Source organism: Loxodonta africana, chromosome 11, assembly GCF_030014295.1.
Source record: "Loxodonta africana isolate mLoxAfr1 chromosome 11, mLoxAfr1.hap2, whole genome shotgun sequence".
Taxonomy (NCBI): domain Eukaryota; kingdom Metazoa; phylum Chordata; class Mammalia; order Proboscidea; family Elephantidae; genus Loxodonta; species Loxodonta africana.
In genome coordinates, this window is record NC_087352.1 from 15,931,660 (window position 1) to 15,950,654 (window position 18,995).

General features: G+C 53.1%; 1 protein-coding gene across 2 annotated transcripts; it reads right to left on the minus strand.

The window, feature by feature from the left end:
- Positions 1 to 353: 353 nt before the first annotated feature.
- CPT1C (carnitine palmitoyltransferase 1C) lies at positions 354 to 18,065 on the minus strand. 2 transcript variants are annotated; one of them, XM_064293957.1, is made up of 19 exons: positions 16,240 to 18,065; positions 15,743 to 15,889; positions 14,734 to 14,873; positions 13,254 to 13,425; positions 12,669 to 12,770; positions 12,447 to 12,584; positions 9,296 to 9,373; positions 8,981 to 9,088; positions 8,820 to 8,904; positions 7,651 to 7,846; positions 7,349 to 7,531; positions 6,190 to 6,295; positions 4,036 to 4,152; positions 3,143 to 3,307; positions 2,758 to 2,892; positions 1,564 to 1,716; positions 1,135 to 1,248; positions 802 to 894; positions 354 to 665 (listed from the first exon to the last, which is right to left on the minus strand). In XM_064293957.1, exons 2-19 carry the CDS (start codon positions 15,881 to 15,883, stop codon positions 480 to 482), a joined length of 2,412 nt encoding a protein of 803 aa, XP_064150027.1. In that variant the 5' UTR covers positions 15,884 to 15,889; positions 16,240 to 18,065; the 3' UTR covers positions 354 to 479. The 2 variants fall into 2 exon arrangements, with proteins under 2 accessions (XP_064150027.1, XP_064150028.1); XM_064293958.1 differs by lacking the exon at positions 3,143 to 3,307.
- Between the last annotated feature and the right edge of the window lie 930 nt (positions 18,066 to 18,995).

Here is an 18,995-nt window from a genome sequence, read left to right on the forward strand (position 1 = left end):
GGGGTTGAGTAATAAGAATCCAAGTGGATTCATTTAGGGTGAGGGTCAGTTGGGGTGGGTGGCTTGGTGTTGGATCTTTAAATTTAGAGATTGGTTGGGGATGGGGCAGCAGGAATTGGTCTAATGAGAGCTTATGGATTTGTTTGGTTGGGAATGGCCTTGGATGGTTGGGTTTGGTGTGATTGGAGTTGGGAATGGAATGAACTGGGCAGGTACTCGGGAGTTTTGATTGAATTTGTGATTATAACTAGTAATGAATTTGGGCCTGGAGGTGGATGACAACTTTTCTCCCCTACCTCGATCCTCACCTTTCCCACCCCCACACAGCCCAAGATAATAGCAAACATCACACATGCAGCTCACACATCTTTATTGGCCCAGATGTGGGATTTGCAAACAGGCTGCCCCTGTCCTGAACCAGCCCAGCTGTAGATCCTCACCCTGGTTCCTGAGAGAGACCAGCTCCCTGGTAGAAGGGGTCAGAAGTTGGTGGATGTTGTAGGTGCCCTGGAGCTCTGAGTCTGGATGGAGAGGGAGTCACACTTGTGCCCTGAGTCCTTCCCCTCTAACACTCTGCGCCTGCGCCTAAGACCCTGCCCAGCCTGGAACAGGGAGGCCACATCCAACAACGCATCCTCAATGTGCTGCCCCAGCTGATGGGAGTCCTGGAAGAAGAAACATATCAGGTCCAGGAGAAGCTGGGAGAGGGACTCTTGAGGGCTGATAAACAAGAGGGTAGGGTGTCCCTGACTCCTGGGTCTGACAGAGAAGGGTGGAAGTTTATGTCCAAGTTTATCTCACCGTTTTTGTGCTTGATTTTTTGCTGGAGATGTGGAAGGTGATCATGTTATCCCCCATGAAGATATAAGAAACACCATAACCATGGTCATCAGCCTGGAGTGGGAAAGAGTAACAGAAACAATATAGCCTTCTGTGCCACCTCCCCCCTACAATGCCGGAGTCCAGGCCCCCAGCCCTCTTCTATCCCAAGACCCAGGAGTCCAGACCCCTAGCCACCTCCTCCCTTAGATCCAGGAGTCTGGGCACCCAACCCCTCCTCCCTGGAACCTGGGCGTCTGGGCCCCAGCCCCTTCCTTCCTCAGACTCAGGTTCCAGGGCCCCAGCTCCACTCACAGGCCCGAATCCACCCCCAGAGGAAACATAGTCGGGATAATTGTGGATGTCAAACAGATGCATTTGCTGAACAGGGATCTGGCTGGTAGCCAGCTGCCACTGCTCTGAGTGAACCTGAGGGACAAGAGAAGGGCACTTGTGAATGAAAGAGAGATGAACCCACATGCCTGCCCTCATTTGGCTCAGCCCCATATCAGGAACCGCTCCTCCTTTCTGACCACCTCCTCTGCCTCTGGTAATTTCTCCTAAATCTGCTCTCTTTCGCCCCTCCTCCCTGACCGCGCCCTTCTTCCCTGACCACGCCCCTTTCCCTTTCCCTTCTCTTGCTCCCTTTTCCTTAAACCTTTCCTCTGCCAACGCCTCCCTGGAAGCCCCTCCCTTCTCCCCAGCCTCCTAGCTTCCCTCTCTGACTCTTTCCCACACTCCAACCTGGGCCAGGAAAGGCGACTGCAGGTGGAGGAACCGGGACACGATGTACAGTGCGAAGAGGTGCCGGTCGACCCCCTGCCCACTCATGGCTGCCTTCAGCAGGGCCTGGTGCTTGTCCACCGCCACGCGGAACAGGGCGAGGCACTCTGGGTCCTGGGGTCGGCAAGGAGGTCACAGGTCATGGAGAGACAGGAAGTTGGCTGCCGGGGCCTGTCTCACACCTGTCCTTAACCCAGCCTCATGCAACATCCCTGCAAGGGATGTGGACCCCACTGGACAGAGGGGAAAGTGAGGCCCAGAGAAAGGAAGCTAATTTTCTCAGGGCCACACAGTGAGATAGAATTGGGGGTGGGTCCCCAGGCCTGTCAGACCCCAAGGCCTAAACTTCTTCCACTGAGCCACAATACCTCATAGGGAGGGGGAGAAAGAGCAGAGGTGCCTGAAGGGGAGGGATTAAGGTCCTGAGGGGGGGTGGTTCTGAGCAGAGAGATTATAGAGGACATGAGGAATGGTGCAAAAAGAGGTCACATCCAAACCCAAACTAAACCTGTTGCCGTCTGAGTCGATTCTGACTCACAGGGACCACATAGGACAGAGTAGAACTGCCCCATAGGGTTTCCAAGGAGTGGCTGGTGGATTCGAACTGCCGACCTTTTGGTTAGCTGCCAAACACTTAACCACCGTGCCACCAGGGCTCCAGGAGCTCACGTAGAGGCTTAGTAATCAAAGAGTGCTGCACTGTGGAAACGACTCCTTCTTCAGTGCCCCCCACCACATGCTGTATAAAAACCAGTTGCCGTCGAGTTGATTCCAACTCACGGCAACCCTATGTGTGTCAGAGTAGAACTGTGCTCCATGGGATTTTCAATGGCTGATTTTTAGTAGATCACCAGGTCTTTCTTCCGAGGCATCTTTAGGTGGACTCAAACCTCCAATCTTTCTGTTAGCAGCTGAATGCACTAACCATTTGCCCCATCCAGGGACTCTCATGCCCTACGCTTCCTCCACTAAAGTCCATATCACACTATACTGAACTATCTGTCTCCCCTCAAAGGCAGCGAGCTCCTTGAGGTTCATCCTGGTGTTGCTAGTGCCCATCATGGGCCTGGCAGTCAATAAGTGCTCCATAAACCTTGCAAATGTATAAGTGAATAAATGGAAATGACTGAAGCCTCCAGAGAGGCCCGCACCCACCGTCTTCTCATCATCCTCCATGGCTTTCACAAAGTTGCAAGCCTCCCTCGTACAAGACCGCACTGTCTCTGTCCGACCTTCCAAGAACAAGCGAGTCATGGCCGACTCGTAAGTCTGGCAGAATTGACCCCTGTCCTGGGGGATGAGGAGGACAGAAATATATCAGCGGGGCTCAGGAAGTCTTCATAGATGTAAGCCACCTCCATCTAGAGCTCCAGCCTCCTCCCGCCCAGGAGTGTGTGGTTGGGAGAGAGAAGCAAGATGGCAGCCCAAAGTGGCAACCACCAAGAGAAGTCATTGGATGTTGGTTAGGGAGCTGCAGAGGCAGGTCTTGGGGGTCCAGGGGAATTGAGGTCCGAAGAGGGGACTGGGGAACCACACTGACCCGGAAGTGGGCCAGCTGCAAGGCCATCTGAATGAAGCTGTCTGGAGAGAGATAGCAGCGTTTGATGAAGCTTTTGCCAAAGTGGGAGAAGGGGAAGATGTGGCAGTCGATGTTCCCAGACAAAGTCTTGGCTCCCCTCAGGGCTAGAGAGATGGATGGATGGATCTACCGGAGAAGGAGGGAGGACAGAATTGTGGGTGAGGGTAGGGTTACAGCTGGGAATAGGGCTGGAAGTGGAGACTGGGATGGAGTTAGAGTTGGGGTGGAATTCAGAAGCAGGGACAAAGAAGGGGATGGAACAGAAGGACTGGGTTAAAGATGTGAATGGTGATAGGGATGGCAATGAATATCAGAATGGGACTAGGAATGGGCTACAGTTGAAGTGGGTTTGGGAATGGGGTTGGAGATGGGATTGATATGATCTTGGAAATGGGGCTGGGGTGGGACTGGGAATAGGGTTAGGCATGGAGATTGAGTTGCAGCTGGGGGTTGGATGAGGTTGGGTGGCAGATAAGACTGAATTTAGGTATAGTGTTGGGGATGGGATTTGGGATAGAGATGAATTTGGATGGGAATGGGGTTGTGGTTGGGGTTGGGATAGGACTGGGGTTCAGTTTGAGATTGGGCATGGAGACGGATTTGGGAAAGAGGTTGAGGATGAGGATGAAGGTGAGAACAGGGTTAGGGCTAGGGTTAAGGATGGAATTGGGCTTAAGGATGAGGCTGGATTGAGGCTGGGTTTGGGTTGGGTTGGGAGTGGGTGTGGGTTTGGGAATGAGGTTGGTGTTAGGAATGGGGCTAATTTTGAGGTTAAGATTGGGGATGGGGATGAATTTGAAGTCGAGGCTAGGATTTATGAGACATGGAGGAGAGACCCAGAGACCTGGCCTCACCTTGTCTGGAAGATCCCAGTACAGCCGCTGGGGCTGGGGCAGTGTGGGGTCAGGATGTCCCTTGCAGTGGCCATCTGCTGAGTAGCCCAACTGAAAGCATTCTGTGGCCAGAGTGAACTGTGTACAAATGGAGGTGGTCAGAGTTCCTTCCTCCCTCTGGACCAGGGGACATCTAACCAGGGTCCTCTTTTCATAACTCCCTTTAGGGGAAGGGGGCCGGTCCCTGAGAAACAAGAAAACTCTGGTGTTCACAGACGGGTTCTCAGGTTCACGGTCATTGACAGCAGGACTAATATTCAACTGTTACCTACTTAGCCAGCAACATCACCATGACCCTGTACTTCTGACTGGTAGATAAAGACCCATTACCTGGCTGCACCAGCCCTCCCAGAGACCACCCCATGATCCTGGGACTGAAGGGGTACAGCCAGCATAGCATGGACCTCCAGGGCACCAGCATCCATTCTGATTCAGTGGTACCCATGCCTTACTGGTTGTTCAATTTTTTAAATTCACTCTGATCAACCACCTGCTCCTGGCCAGCACACTCTATTCATATTTCCACTTAATTCTCAAACCCTAGGAAAAGGGATTAATATCCCCATTTAAAAATATATTGGCAGAAAATTACAAATCAAAACCACAATGAGATACCATTTCACTCCCACTAGAATGGATATGATCAGAAAAACGGAAACCAACAAGTGTCGGTGAGGACATGGAGGAACTGAAACCCTCTCCATTGCTGGTAGAAGGGACAGATTACCCAATAAGCAAGGTATGCACGAGTTTACTTGTGCTTACTTACTAATCTGTAGTGAAACCCATGTGAAACTGTGCACTACAGATTAGTGAGTAAACACAACTAAGCCCATGCGTAACTTGCTTAGTGGTTAGTCCACCCCTGGCTGGTAGCAATGTAAAACAGTGCAGCTGCTGTGGAAACAGTTTGGTAGTTCCTCAAAAAGTTAAACAGAATTACCCTATGACCTGGCAGAATTATTCTATAATCCTAGGAATACACCCAAAAGATCTGTAAGCAGGAACACAAACAGATACTTGTACACTAGTGTTCATTGCCAAACTAGCCAAAAGGTGGAAAAAACCTAAATGACCATCAACAGATGAATGGACAAACAAAATGTGGTCCATACATACAATGGAATAGTATCCAGCTCTAAAGAGAAATGAAGTTCTGATACATGCTACGACACGGAGGAACCATGAAAACATCAAGTGAAATAAGTCACAAAGGGACAAATATTGTCACTTCCCACTTACATGAAATATCTAAAAAAGGCAAATGCCTAGAGATCAAACTTCATTAGTGGTTACCAGGGGCAGGTAGGGGTTACTGCTTAGCGGGACTGAATCTCATTGTTATTTGCTGCTGTCGAGTCAGTTCCAACTCCTGGTGACCCTGTGTGTGCAGAGTAGAACTGCTCCATAGGGTTGTCAAGGCTGGGACCTCTAGCAAGCAGATAGCCAGGCTTGTCTTCCAAGGCATCTGGGCGGGGGGGAGGGGGTTTGAACCATCAACCTTTTGGCTAGTAGTTGAATGCTTAACCTTCTGCGCCACCCAGTGACTCCAAGTCTCTGTTAAGGCTAATGAAAAAATTTGGAAACAGATAGTGGTAATGGCTACACAACAAAATGAATGTAATTAAGGTCACTGAATTGTACACATAAAAACGGTTAAAATAGCAAATGTTTTGTTACATATATTTTCACAATTTTAAAAAATCTGGCAGCTTTGCATTTCTTCCCATAGAAAGTTATCAGGATAAGGGAACAACCAAAACACAGTTAAAGAGAATGTTGACAAAATGTGAAAAATGTAACTAATGTCACGGAACAATTTTTATAGACATTATAAAAATGGGAACCTAATCTACTCTGTAAACTTTTAACAAAAACACAATAAAATATTGTTAAAAAAAAAAAAAAAAGGAAGTCGTAAGGGTGACTCTGGGCAAATCACTACCCTTTGCTGAGCCCCCATTTTCCCAATCATCAAAGGAAGGTCATCATCCCAGACCCCCTTCTTTGCTGGAGGACCCTGGGCTGGTCTCTCTCTCTCTGAGCCTCAGTTTCTCCTCTGAGCCTAAGGCCCTGGAGAGGAAGGTCTTTGGGACTGGGGGTGGGGTCCCCTACCTCCCACATGTGTCCTGAGATGGGGCAGTCGGCCCATGAGTGCTCCACGCTGAGGCCCAACTTCCCGTTGGAGAAGACAATTAAGGTGAAGGATTTGTCAAACCAGCTGTGGGGGAGAGTTAAGAGGGGTCACCAAGAAGCGGGGGCCTGGAGGGTGGAACCTGGGGTGTTCTCTGTGGGGCCTGAGGGGAGGTTCAGGGTGGCAAGGTCTGAAAATCGGGGCTCAGGTCCTGGTATGAGCCTCACTAGGGGGACTAGGGGATCTCTAGAAGGTGGTTCTGGAATGTCTCTGAGTTGTGTCTAGGATTTGGGGATATTTGGGAACTTGCTGAGGAAGGGTCAAGGATGGCCTTGGGTTTGTGGAGGATGCCGGGAAGTTAGGGGAACTCCCTGGGGAGCATAGAAAAACAGAGGATGTCTGGTGGGCATTTAGGAAGTTATCTGAGGATCTCTATGTATGGGGGTTCTAGGTCTGGGGTCCTGGGTTTGGGGTGCTTGGGCCTGGGAATACCTGCCCTGAGGTCCAGGGACTCAGTGTCTGCAGTTCTGAGTCTGGGGTCCTGGGTCTAGGGGTCCAGGGTCTGGGAGTCCAAGGTCTAAGGGCTCTCTGGGGCCTGGGGTGGGGGGCAGTCCTAGATCTGGAATTTGGTGGTCCTCGCACTTGGACTAGCTCCTTGTCCTGGGTCTGGGTTATGGATCTGAGGTCTAGGTCTAGGAGTTCTCAGGAGGTGGGGGTCTCAGGTCTGGGGTTTGGTAGCCCTTATATCTGGGGTCCCTCGGCCTGGGTTATAAGTCTACAGAGTTCCAGGTCTAGGAGTTCCTTGAGCCTGGGGGTCCTAGATCTGGAGTTCTTGCACCTAGGGTCCATGCATCTGGGGTCCTGAGTTTGGGGTCCCAGATCTAGGTGTCTCTGGGTCTGGAGGTCCCAGGTCTGGGGTCAAGAGTTTGGCTGTCTTCTGTTTGGGGTCCCTGAGTCTGGGGTTATGGGCCTGGGGTCTCAGATAAAGGGTTGTTCAGGGCAGAGGTCCCTAGGTCTGAGGTGTGGTTTTCCTGACCCCGGAGTCCCCAGGTGTCAAGTCTTTGGGTCTGGGGTCCTAGGTCTGATACCAGGTCTGGGGGCCCCAGGTCTGGGTGGGGTCCAAGTCTCTAGGGGACTCACCGGTCATGACCTGGGCCAGCCAGCAGGGCGTGAGCATAGGCATCCAGTGAAGCTGCTGGGTCCTCCTTGGTGAGCCCTGCAGGCTCAGAGTCCAGCGACACAAAGAAAGCAGCCCCTTCCACTGCCTCCAGGGCCTCCGCAGCCTGCATCTTCAAAGACCTCCGTAGCTGGGCCCACGTGTCCCTGCCAGGGGACCTGCCTGAGCCCAGCCTGGCTCTCGACCCGGCCTCACCCCAAACCTGCCCTCCGCAGCCCCTCACGCCTGCTGGGGTCTCTGGAAGCCCCTGCTCTCTGACCCTCACCTGGGCGCTGCGGTCAGGGCCGGCAGGTGTTCCTCATGGGGGCAGGAGGGGGAGGGGTCGTCCAGGATCCGCTGGAACTGCTGCTCCAGGGCCCGAGGGGAAAGCAGGCCATTTCCGGAGTGGGTTCCCACGCGGAAGAATCGGCCCCGGTGGAAGACAGCCACGTGTCGGCTGTCACAGAGGTGGTGGATGTGGTCTGGGGGGCACCGGCAGAAGCGTGGAGACGGGAAGGCCAGATACATTGTAAGAATAACAAACATATATTAGGCACTTCCTATGTGAAGAAGCCCTGGTGGCGCTGTGGTTAAGTGCTCAGCTGCTAATGTCGGCAGTTAGAATCCACCAGCAGCTCTGTGGGAGAAAGATCTATGGCAGTCTGCTTCCCTAAAGATTTACAGCCTTGGAAACCCTATGGGGCAGTTCTACCCTGTCCTGTAGGGTCCCTGTGAGTCAGAACCCACTCCATAGCAACAGGCTTATGTGCCAGGTTTATGTTCTAAACATTCATTTAATCCTCACAACTCTATGTATGTTATTATCCCATTTTAAAAACTAGTTGCAGAAACACTTAGAATAAGCAAATGTAGAGAGATCAGAGTCGAACAGTGGTTACCAAGGGCGGGAAGGAAGGGGAAACAGGAAATCTTTGTTTATGAGGATGTTTATGAGTCTTTGTTTATGGGGATGGAAAATATAGCAATGGGTGTTGGTGATGATGCACAACACGATTAATGTAATTGGTTTCACTGAATCATACAAGTGACAAATGTTGAATTGGCAAAAGTTGTGTGAACTACATTTTTACAACAATTAAAAACAAAATTTGCCGTTGAGTTGATCCCAACTCATGGCGACCCCATGTGTAACTGTGTTCCATAGAGTTCTCAAGGGGTCATTTTTCAGAAAAAGATCACCAGACCTTTCTTCTGAGGTACCTCTGGGTGGGTTCAAACTGCCTTTCAGGTAGTAGCTGAGTGCTTCATCAATTGTGTCATCCAGGAACAACTATCCCATTTTAGAAAGAAGGAAAACTGAGGCTCAGAGAGGGTAGTAATTTGTCCAAGGTCACACAGCTAGGAAATGATGGAGCTGGGATTTGAACCCAGGTAGCAGAGTCATTGTTCAGCCTTTATCAATGGGGAAGCAGGGCTGGGGGGAGGGGCTCTCACCTTTTTGGACCCCCGGAACGCGGGTGGTGTTGAATATTTTCTCGTACTGAGCAGAGCACAGGGGGCGCATCTCCATCAGCAAAGTCTGCGGAAGACGTGGGCTAGTGAGCGGCTCCCAGGACCCACGTGGCCCCACCCCAGACCACGGCGCCCCCACTTACAGGTGGGATCTCCTGGCGGGTCAGGCGATGGCGGTACAGAAGCAGAGCGTGGACAGCATTCCCAGCACGAGCGGCCTGCAGCGGAGTGGGCGTGACATATAGGAAGTCCTGGGGGTCAGCAGAGGAGACAAGGAAACGTCTGGGGTGAGGCTGGTCCCTGACCCCAACAGAAGGCAGGACGGTGAATCCCAAGCTGTAGTCCCAGATTCAGATCACTAACCATAAACCCCATGTTCTGCCCAGACCCCTGGACCCCAGGCCTGGGGCACTAATGAGGAGCCCCACCCCTTCCCCAGCCCCTACCCCGCTTCTCACCATCAGGTAATAGTTGCTGTTGGTCATCAGCGAGTTTCGGGAGCGCAGGTACACGAATTCTTCCCACCAGTCACTGACCTGAGGGTGGGGTGGGGAGACACAGGGCTGGGACAGGGCTAGGGTGGGGAGGCTCCTCCTGGTGGCGGAAGGCGGGAAGCACAAGGGGCGAGCCCCAAAAAAGACGCCATGATCAGTAACTGGTTATTATTCTAGAAGTTCATGAATGGATAGGTGATGGGTTAGTTAAATCTAGCTACACCTATGCTATGGAATACACGGCAGCTGCTAAAAAGAACGAGGAACATCTAGATGTTGTTGCTGTTATTGTGAGTTGCTGTCGAGTCGATTTCAACAGAGTAGAACTGCCCCATAGATTTTCCCAGGCTGTAATCTTTACTGGAACAGATGGCCAGCTCTTTTTCCCATGGAGCCACTGGGTGGGTTAGAACCGCCGACCTTTCTGCTTCCAGCCGATCATCCCTTAACCCACCTAACCCGTTGCCGTCAAGTTGATTCCAACTCATAGCGATGCTATAGGACAGAGTAGAACTGCCCCATTAGGGTTTCCAAGGAACGCCTGGTGGATTCGAACTGCTGGCCTTTTTTTGTTGTTGTTGTTAGCAGCCGTAGCTTTTGACCACTATGCCACCAGGGTTTCTTTAACCCACCTAGACGTACAGAATGAGGAACACAATATTACGGTTGAAGGAGGAAAGCTGGGGTGGGGGGCGGGGAGGGACTCAATGCCTAGGGGACACTGAGCTTCTGTTAAGGGTGATGGTATAATCTTGGATCAGATAAGGGTACTGTTGAACAACATGATGATGAACACAATGTCACTGAACTGTACATGTGAAGACTGTCGAAATGGCAAATGTTTTGTTACCTATTTATCACAATGAAGAAAGCTAGGCACAGAACACAATGTGCAAGTTGATCCCATCTGAGATTAAAAAAATAATATACCAGTCTGAAAGGCTACCTACCGTATGGTTCCAACTATATGACATTCTGGAAAAGACAAAGTTATAGGCAAGGCCTCTGGATTACAGTGGACTAGGAAGGAATTTCTGGCAATCTACTGAAAATCAGCCAGCGAAAACCCTATGGATCACAAGGGTCTGATCGGCAAAGAATCATGGGGGTGATGCAGGACCAGGTAGAGCTTTGTTCCGTTGTGCATGGAGTTACCATGAGTCAGGGGTGACTCGATGGCAGCTAACAACAACAATAGAGACAGTAAGATCAGTGGTTGCCAGGGGTTCAGGGGGATGGGGAAGAATGAATATGTGGAGCACAGGGCATTTTTAGGGCAGTGAAACTATTCTGCATGATACAGGCAGCTGCTGGGTTACCAATGAGTCTGTCTGTAAGTTCAATTTGTAGGTAAGTCAGAACAGGTACATACGGTTTTTATCTAGTGTCAGTTAGTCAAATGTTTGTCTTAGTATATAGTATATATTTTACCTTTCTATGCATATAAAACACTTAAACACCACCAAACTCCACAATGTTTTCATGAGCATCACAAAGTAGCACATGCATGCATTTGTTATTATGAGCCATTGCATGTATTTACCTCAAAGTTTTAAAAAATGGGCTTTATGGCAGTCCATTCTTAAGTACCAGTTGTCCATAAATCGGACGTTCCTAACCCAGGGACTGCCCGTACTGTAATGCAGAACCCGGGTCCTGACTGTATGACATCCCCACATGCTCCAATACGCTGAGTCCTGCCCATAACCCAAGCCCCACCCCCACGATATACCCACAACTCATGCCCTGCCCCCATGCTCCAACATTCTGACACATGACATTAAGCACATATCAAAACACACAGGACTGTATAACACAAAGAGTGAACCCCATTGTCAACTATGGACCCTGGTTAATGTATCAATATTGGTTCATCAATTACAACAAAAGCGCAACATGAATGCATGTTAATAACAGGAGAAACAGTGTCCAGGCGGAAGAGGGGGTATATGGACAGACCCAAAAGCCCTGATTTAGGAGAAGCCCTGCCTCTCTCTGTGCCTGTTTTCCCTAGGCACCATCAAGGACCTAGCTACTGAACTCAGAATAAAAGCCCAAGGGTGACGGTGTCCTTCAGCTTCAGCAGAGACGGAAGCAAGCAAGAACGATTTGGGGCGGGCCTTGGCTTTTTGACAAGCCAGACGAGGGGCCGAAATGTTGACGGGTCCTGGGATTCTGGTTTAAAACATTGCAGAACGTGGTGGGCAGGGCCATGGATGTGGGCGAGTCCTGGAGGGTGGATCAGATGACGGGAGGGCTTAGATATTGAAATACGGAGGGGGCTCAGAATATTGGAGCATCCAAGAGAGGGACTCAGACTGTAGAAACATGAGGGCACTGGAGAGTCAGGGGGCGGAGCTCAGAACATTGGACGATGGGGGGTGGGGTTTGGAATGCTGCGACATGGGCGGGGCTCAGAATATAGGAGCGTGGGTTTGTGCGCAAGTCATAAGGGCCAACCCAAACCAAACCCACAGCGATGGAGTCCATTCCGACTCGTAGCGGCCCTATAGGACAGAGTAAAAATGCCCCATAGGGTTTCCAAGGCTGTAAATCTTCATGAAAACAGATTGCCAAATCTTTCTCCTGGGAGAGGCTGGTGGGTTCGAACCTCTGACCTTTCAGTTGGCAGCTGAGTGCTTTAACCACTGCGCCACCAGACCTCCCTGTCATAAGGGCAGGACTCAGAATACTGGAGCATGTGGGCGTGGCTGAATTGTGGGCGTGTTGTGGGGTCAGAGCCTGGGTTACGGGCATGTAATTGGGGGGCCTGGGTTGTGGGCATGTCATCGGGGAGGGGCTAAACTGTGGGTATGTCGTGGCAGCAGGGCCTGTGTTGTGTGTGTGTCACATAGGGTGGGGCCCGTGTGGCGGGCAAGTTGTGGTGGCGGGGCCTGGGTTGTGGGTTAGCAAGGCGGGGACAATATTGGAGCACCTGAGCAGGGGCAGAATTGTGGGCGTGTCATGGGGGGACAGAACTGGCAATATTGGAGCGTGGGGGACCTGGTTGTGGGCGTGTCCTGGGCTGGCATAGACTAGACTTCGTTAGGAGGCCGGATCAGAACCTTAGCCTTATTGGTGGGGGGCGGGGCAGCAGGCCTAGGCGTGGACTCACGTAATTGGACGCCCACCAAGACTTGAGCTGCAGGTACCACTGCAGTAGCGACGCTTGCAGTCTCAGGAATTCCTGCGCTAGGCCCGCCATCCAGTTGAAGTCCTCGTCAGAGAGGACCGGCCGGACGGACTCCAAGTACTGAAGGGGGAGGGCAGAGAAGAGCAGGTCACGCCCCGGCCCACCCCTGCTGCCTCCCGCCCCCACCCCGGGTGCCAGGCCCACCTTGCGCACGGTCTCCTGCACGGAGGGCACGGGCTGGCGAGGCAGGGAGCACTGGTAACTGAAGAGCATTGGGTGGCGGCCGGAGAAGATGCGAACCAGGGCCTGGAGGGAAAGGTCTGGGGTCCTCAAATCTAGAGTCATTGATCCCCGCACGGGGCCCTAAGACTGGGGAGGAAACCCGCAGAGAGAATGGAACAGAGACTCAAAGGGAACGGTCCAGAGACCAGGTTAGGTGTGGGGGACAGAGACCCAAACAGAGAAGGAAAGATTGGGGGGAGGTGAGAGAGACACAAAGAGAGGAGACACACCCAGGGACGTGGGTGAGATGTTAACAGACATCCAAAGAGAGGGGCCAGAGACCCAGAGAGAGAGGGGGCCAGAGACCCAGAGAGAGGGGGCCAGAGACCCAGAGAGAAGGGGGGCCAGAGACCCAGAGAGAAGGGGGGCCAGAGACCCAGAGAGAAGGGGGGACAGAGACCCAGAGAGAAGGGGGGACAGAGACCCAGAGAGAAGGGGGGACAGAGATCCAGAGAGAGGACAGAGGTGGATCCCTGGAGGGCTTGAGTGGGCTCTGCCCCCACATACCAGCCAGGTCTTGGTGGGTGAGGACATGGCACCATGGGGCTCAAGGAGCCAGCCGTGGTAGGACAGAAGCAGCCTCAGGGCCACATGAAGTGTGAAGATCAGGGCTCCCCACAGACAGGAGGCGAACAGTGCAGCTGCCAGGGCCCCTCGAAGCCCATGGTGCTGCCCACCCCTGGAGGGAGAGAGAGAGAGAGGCTGGGCCTGGGTCTCCTGGCCTCAGAACCTCCCTCCCGCCAGCCCTTCCGGCCCCAGCATTTCCTAATGCTCCATGGCCCTGGTCATTTGGTTGATGGAGACAGATCTTACTATGGAACTGCTATCCGCCAGAGAAGTTTCCTCATTTGTAAAGTAGGTGTGATCCCCCTGCTCTCCCAGGATTGTGGGGACCCCATCTCCTAATACCACTTCCCATGGAACTTGGTAGGGGCTTAATAAGTGGAAGCCATTGTTTCCATTGAAGGTCTCTGGGTGGTACAAATGGTTTGTGCTGGACTACTAACCCAAAGATTGGCGGTTCAAACCAAGCCAGCAGTACTGTGGAAGAAAAGCCTGGCAACCCGTTTCCATTAAGATCACAGCCAAGAAAACCCTATGGAGCAGTTCTATAACACATGTGGTTGCCATGAGTTGGAATGGACTTGACAACAATGGGTATTATTTCAATTGATAAGGAGGGGTCACTTTGTCCTCCCAGGAAAACTGTAAGACCATGGGTCTTAAAGTGTGGCCCCTGGACCAGCAGCATCAGCAACACCTGGGAACTTGTGGGAATGCAAATTCCCAGGCCCCACCCCAGACCTACTGAGCCAGAACTTTTTGGAGTAGGGCCAGACAAAGTGTTTAGTAAATTCTTTGCAAAACCAAACCAAACCCCCCTTTGCCATCGAGTCAATTCTGATTCATAGCAACCCTATAGGACAGAGTAGAACTACCCCGTACGGTTCCCAAGGCTGTAAATCTTTGCGGAAGCAGACTGCCACACCTTTCTCCCACAGAGCAGCTGGTGGGTTTGAACCACCTTTTGGTTAGCAGCCAGGTGCTTAACCACTGGGTCACCAGGGCTCCTGGTACTGTTCTGAAATATTCCACATGCATGATTTTGTTTAATTCTTCCAACCACCCTAAAAAACCTTCCAACCACCCTAAGAAGCAATTATTATTTAGCCCCATTTGACAGATGAAAAGACTGACACTGAGAGTGGTGAAGTCTCTTGCCTAAGACCACATAACTGGACAGGTAGAGCTCATACTTCTTTTTCAGTGCAGATAACCATATCTTAGCAAGAGGCAGTCGGGAAGGAAAAAAGTGCAGAGAGAAGAGAGGAAGTCACCTCCTTTTTTTTGATGCTCTACCTTTATTGATCTGACCCAAATCCTCAGAGGTTACTTTTCTTTACCAGGCCCACCATACTGACAGAGAAACTTATTGGGAGGAGGGAGGGGGGTTGGGGAGGTTAATGGGGTGAGGTGGAGACCTCACCAGTCTGGCAGCAACTCTTTTATCTTCTCCATGAGTCCAAGGGAAGGATCCAGCTGGAGGAACCAGGCGAGCTGGATTGCACCGAAGAGAAAAAGCCAGCTGAGGGGGTTGGCAGGGTACACACCAGTAAGAAAGTTGTTCTGCAGGGAGGAAGGGCACCCGTTCAATCATTTCCTCCCCCTCCAAGCACCTACTCCATGCCATTCTCAAATATTTCTTGAGCACCCAGTATACACCGAGCCTCGATAACCCAGTGTGCACTGTCGCCATGAGATAGAGTCTATAGCAACTTTTTTTTTTTAATCATCACCCATGTGGGGAAATTGAAGATCAGAGTGGGGCACTTGCCCAAGGTCACATGGCTAGGCAGTGGTGGAGCCAGTATTCAAACTCAGCTCACAGTGGCTCAAGATCTCAGTTTGTTCACATACGGAGGACGTGGGGAGCAGGGAGACTCTAAATCTAGAAGATTGTACCAGAGTTCTAGAATTGGAGGCCCTGGGAGAGCGAGACAGGGGTTCTGGGTTGACACTGGGCATGGCCATTCAGAAGGAGGGGCAAGGGGCTGAAGCTGGCATTTCCAGAGCTGGGGCAGCAGGGTTTTTGGTGATGGCAGAGTGCAGGGCCCAGACATCTGGGAACTAGAGGGAGGGCACAGGGCACACTGGAGAGGGAGAAGAGGTTCTCAGGCCCATGGGGCAAGGACGAGGGGAAAAGAAGGGTCTATGGGATTGGGGTGTGGGTTACCAAAGACCTTGACCAGATCAAGGGGAGCAAAGAAGTTCTGGAACGGGGAGCATCTAGTTCTAGATCCTGGAAATGAAAGGGCGAGAGCTCTGCCATGGAGGGGGGTTGAGTTTTGGAAATTGTGGGGGTGGGGTGGGGGAGGTGGGTGGGATGGGGGAGGTGGGTGGGGGTACTGGAAGTGGGTGCAAGAGGTGAATAGGGGTTCCCTGGAGATGAGGTCGGGGATCCCAGGGGCAGGTAAATGGGTTCCTGGAAGGCTCACCCAGAAACGGGAGAGGCGCCTTTTCCACGAGCGTAGTCCGGAGAGGTAGATCTCCTGCAACATCGGCGCACTGAGATCCATTTCCGCCCCGTCCGAGGTCAGCGATAGTCGGAAGCCCACGGCCTGATGTGCTTCAGCCATGTCACGCTGGAGCTCAGGGAGGAGGACAGGGTCATTCACCAGGCCCGGGTTCCTTCCTCGTTCAGGCCCAGGAGTGTGGGACGCAAGTTCCCTCCTCCCTCAAACCCAAGATCCTGGGCTCCAGCGCCCTCCTTCCTCAGACCCGGGAGTCCAGGACCCCAGGCTCCCCTCCTTCAAACCCAGGAGTCCGTGCTCCCAGGCCCCTCCTCCCTCTGACCCAGAAGTCTGGGCCTGGCCCCCTCCTCCCTCAGTCCCAGGAGTCAGGGATCCCAGCCCCCTCCACCCTCTGACCCAGAAGTTCAGGCCCCTGGCTCCTCCTCCTCCCGTAGACCCAGGAATCTAGGACCCCAGCTCACCCAGCAGCCCCTCAGGTGCTGAGAGGTCTTGAGGCTCCTGGCTGGAGACTCTGGTTTGTGGGGGGTTAGGCGGGGACGTCAGCTGGGGGGACCTGTGAACGGAGAGAGAAGTGGAGGATTAACTCGCGTTAACAGCTTGTGCTGCTCTCCTGAGAGCAAGGCGCGGGAGCAGTGCCCCCCCGCTCCACCGCCCATGTAAACAACACGAGACAAAACAAACAAAAAAAAAAACCACTGCGGTCGAGTCCATTCCGGCTCATAGCGACCCTACAGGACAGAGTAGAGCTGCCCGACACGGTTTCCAAGAAGCGCTTGGTAGATTTGAACTGCCAACATTTTGGTTAGCAGCCATAGCTCCTCACCACTACACAACCAGGGTTCCCCTCCCCCCATATAAAAAAAAAACATATAGGACCCCCCCCATATAAAGGACTCTCAAAATTCGGAGATGGGGGCAGGAAACCGTTCCAGGGTGGGTTTCGGGGTGTCGAGAAAAAAACCTTTGCCTAGCCCCATGTCAAAGGAACACCTGCCGGATGCTGGCATTGTCCATCCCATTTCCGCTTCCCAGTCCCAGGCGAGGGTGGAGGGGGGCTGTCTATAAATTCATCCGCCTGGGGTGGCCCAGCGTCCCTTCCCCCGGCCGGGACCGGAGGGGATGGAGACGGAAGAACCCTACTGCGCATGCGTCGCAGCGGGGATGCTGAGGCTGGGAGCCGAGGCGAGCGTCGAGGACAGGTGATGAAAAGGCTCGGACGCCCAGCTCAGGCAGGATCCAGGCCTGCAACCCCCACAGGAGGCTACTTACCACTCTGAGTCAGGGGTCCGCCGACCGGATGTCGGGGCCCAAGCCCGCCTGGCGGTCCCCCTTACCCCGATTTAGAGTGCCGGCCCCAAACCTCCCGTTTGCATGTCCAGTTCCAGTGCGGAGCGCACGACTTTGTCCACGGGTCCTTGGAACTCCTGCCCCACCCCCAGTTCTCCCCACAACCGGGAACCTCGATTTCTGTCTCGTGTGCGTTTTGCCGGGTGTTCAAGCCCCTGGTTTTAGCACTTTCCAATCCCCGCATTCTATCCCCGCCTCCTTCCAGTCTCTGCGCCCTATCCCCGCCCCCTCCAAATTCCAGTGACCAATCCGCTCCCTCCGTTCGATTCCCAGCCCTGTTTTTTACAAGACCTAATTCTCCACCGAAGGTCTCTCCCATTCTAAGCAGCTCCTCTCGTCTGGACCCCGGATTCTTGGGCGCCCCCTTCCGTTATCTATCTCTTCGAGGAACCGGGCTCAGCTCGCAAACGCTAGCCTTCCCCTGGGTACAGTGTCACCTCACACGCGTTGGGTGTGGAGCCTGAGGGAATCTTAGTCCTTCCACCCCGAGAGTGAGGGATGTTTTTGAGTTGGCCTAGCGCACGGCAAACACGAACGGAAGGCGCAGTGGGAAGTTGGCGCGGAAGGGCCACAGCAGGTTAGATTCAAGACTTCCTTGCGGGAAAAGCTTTGATGAGGAAGAAGAGTATGGTAGGGACTGGGCCTTTTGTGAGCCCTAAATAAGCAGAGACAGACTGAAACGTGGTACTCTGGTTCTATTCGACTCTGGACGTTAGTCTTGTTTGTCCTGGCTGCATCCACTGTGCCTAGGAAGGGAGTGGGGAAGACAGTCTCAGGGTGAGCCTCGGGATAGAGTTAGGGAAGAAACTTGGGGTTGTGGCCACGATACACGGATGGGCAGACCGAGGCCAGAACAGGAACAGAGACATCCCCAGTGTCATCCAGTGAGCTGGGCTCTGCACTAGCCCGCAGGCCGTGGGCTGGGGTCCTGGAAGCTAGGCAGAGCTTTGGTCTTGGGCCGCCGGTAGCGCCCACGGCTGTGGAGGTCTTGAGGCTTGCAACCAGCCTTTCCCGAGGTCTCCTTGGTGGAGGCAGAGCAGAGCCAGTATCTCAGACAGGCAGTGCATCCAGCATGTCCCCATGGAGCACTGACTGCCACTGTGTTGGGGGACCTGGTGCTGGAGCAGCTTGGGGTTAAGTGTAGAAGGCCTGGTTGGCACAGAATCCTCAAGAAACCAGCATATCATTGGTGGGGGCACCTGGAACACCTCCTTTGAGAATAGGCCACACCACACCAGAACAGCAGGATTTGAACCCAGATCTCTGCCTCCTGCACTGTGACACTGCATGTCACTCACTCTGCAGCACTGTCTGTGCCCAAGTGTGGCCTTGGGAGATGCCAATCTTTTAAGGCAGAGGGAAGAGGGGTGGGCTCACCAACCCGCACAAGTGGCTACACAGCAGAGGGTCTCCAGGAAAGCAAGTCGGATAGGGGAAGCTCTGGGCTCTGGTGTAGCTGACTGAACTCCATCCCCACTGTGGGCAGGCCCAGCTCAGAAGGTTCCAGCACAGACCTGGAGTCTTAGGGGCCAGGAGAGGTTTGCAAAAGAGGGGCTGGGCAAGGTGGGACACATGTGCAGACAGGACCACCTGACAAGTGGGGACAACGGGTGGCTGGGCCCTGCTTGACTGGATCCAGTGTTAACAGCATCCTGGAGGAAAAGTTTTGGACAGGTATGAGGGGTAGGTAGGCCTGGGGCTCCTGTACTGGGTATAGGAAAGGTATGGGTTGTCCTGGGGGGCCAAGACACGGTGGCTAAGGTAAGGCAGGTGGAGAGGGCCGAGAGGAGAAGCAGGTGTGGACAGTGCTCCAAGAGGATGGGCAGGTGTAGACACTGGGCCTGCAGCAGAGCCCCACTGGGAGAGCTGA

Excerpts from the sequence above, each read along its gene's own strand:
- CPT1C (XM_064293957.1), bottom strand. The coding sequence starts at position 15,883 with ATGGCTGAAGCACATCAGGCCGTGGGCTTCCGACTATCGCTGACCTCG. Across the intron at positions 3,308-4,035 it reads ACTGGGATCTTCCAGACAAG|ATCCATCCATCCATCTCTCT; the intron begins GTGAGGCCAGGT and ends CTTCTCCGGTAG. Across the intron at positions 666-801 it reads AAAAATCAAGCACAAAAACG|GACTCCCATCAGCTGGGGCA; the intron begins GTGAGATAAACT and ends TTCTTCTTCCAG.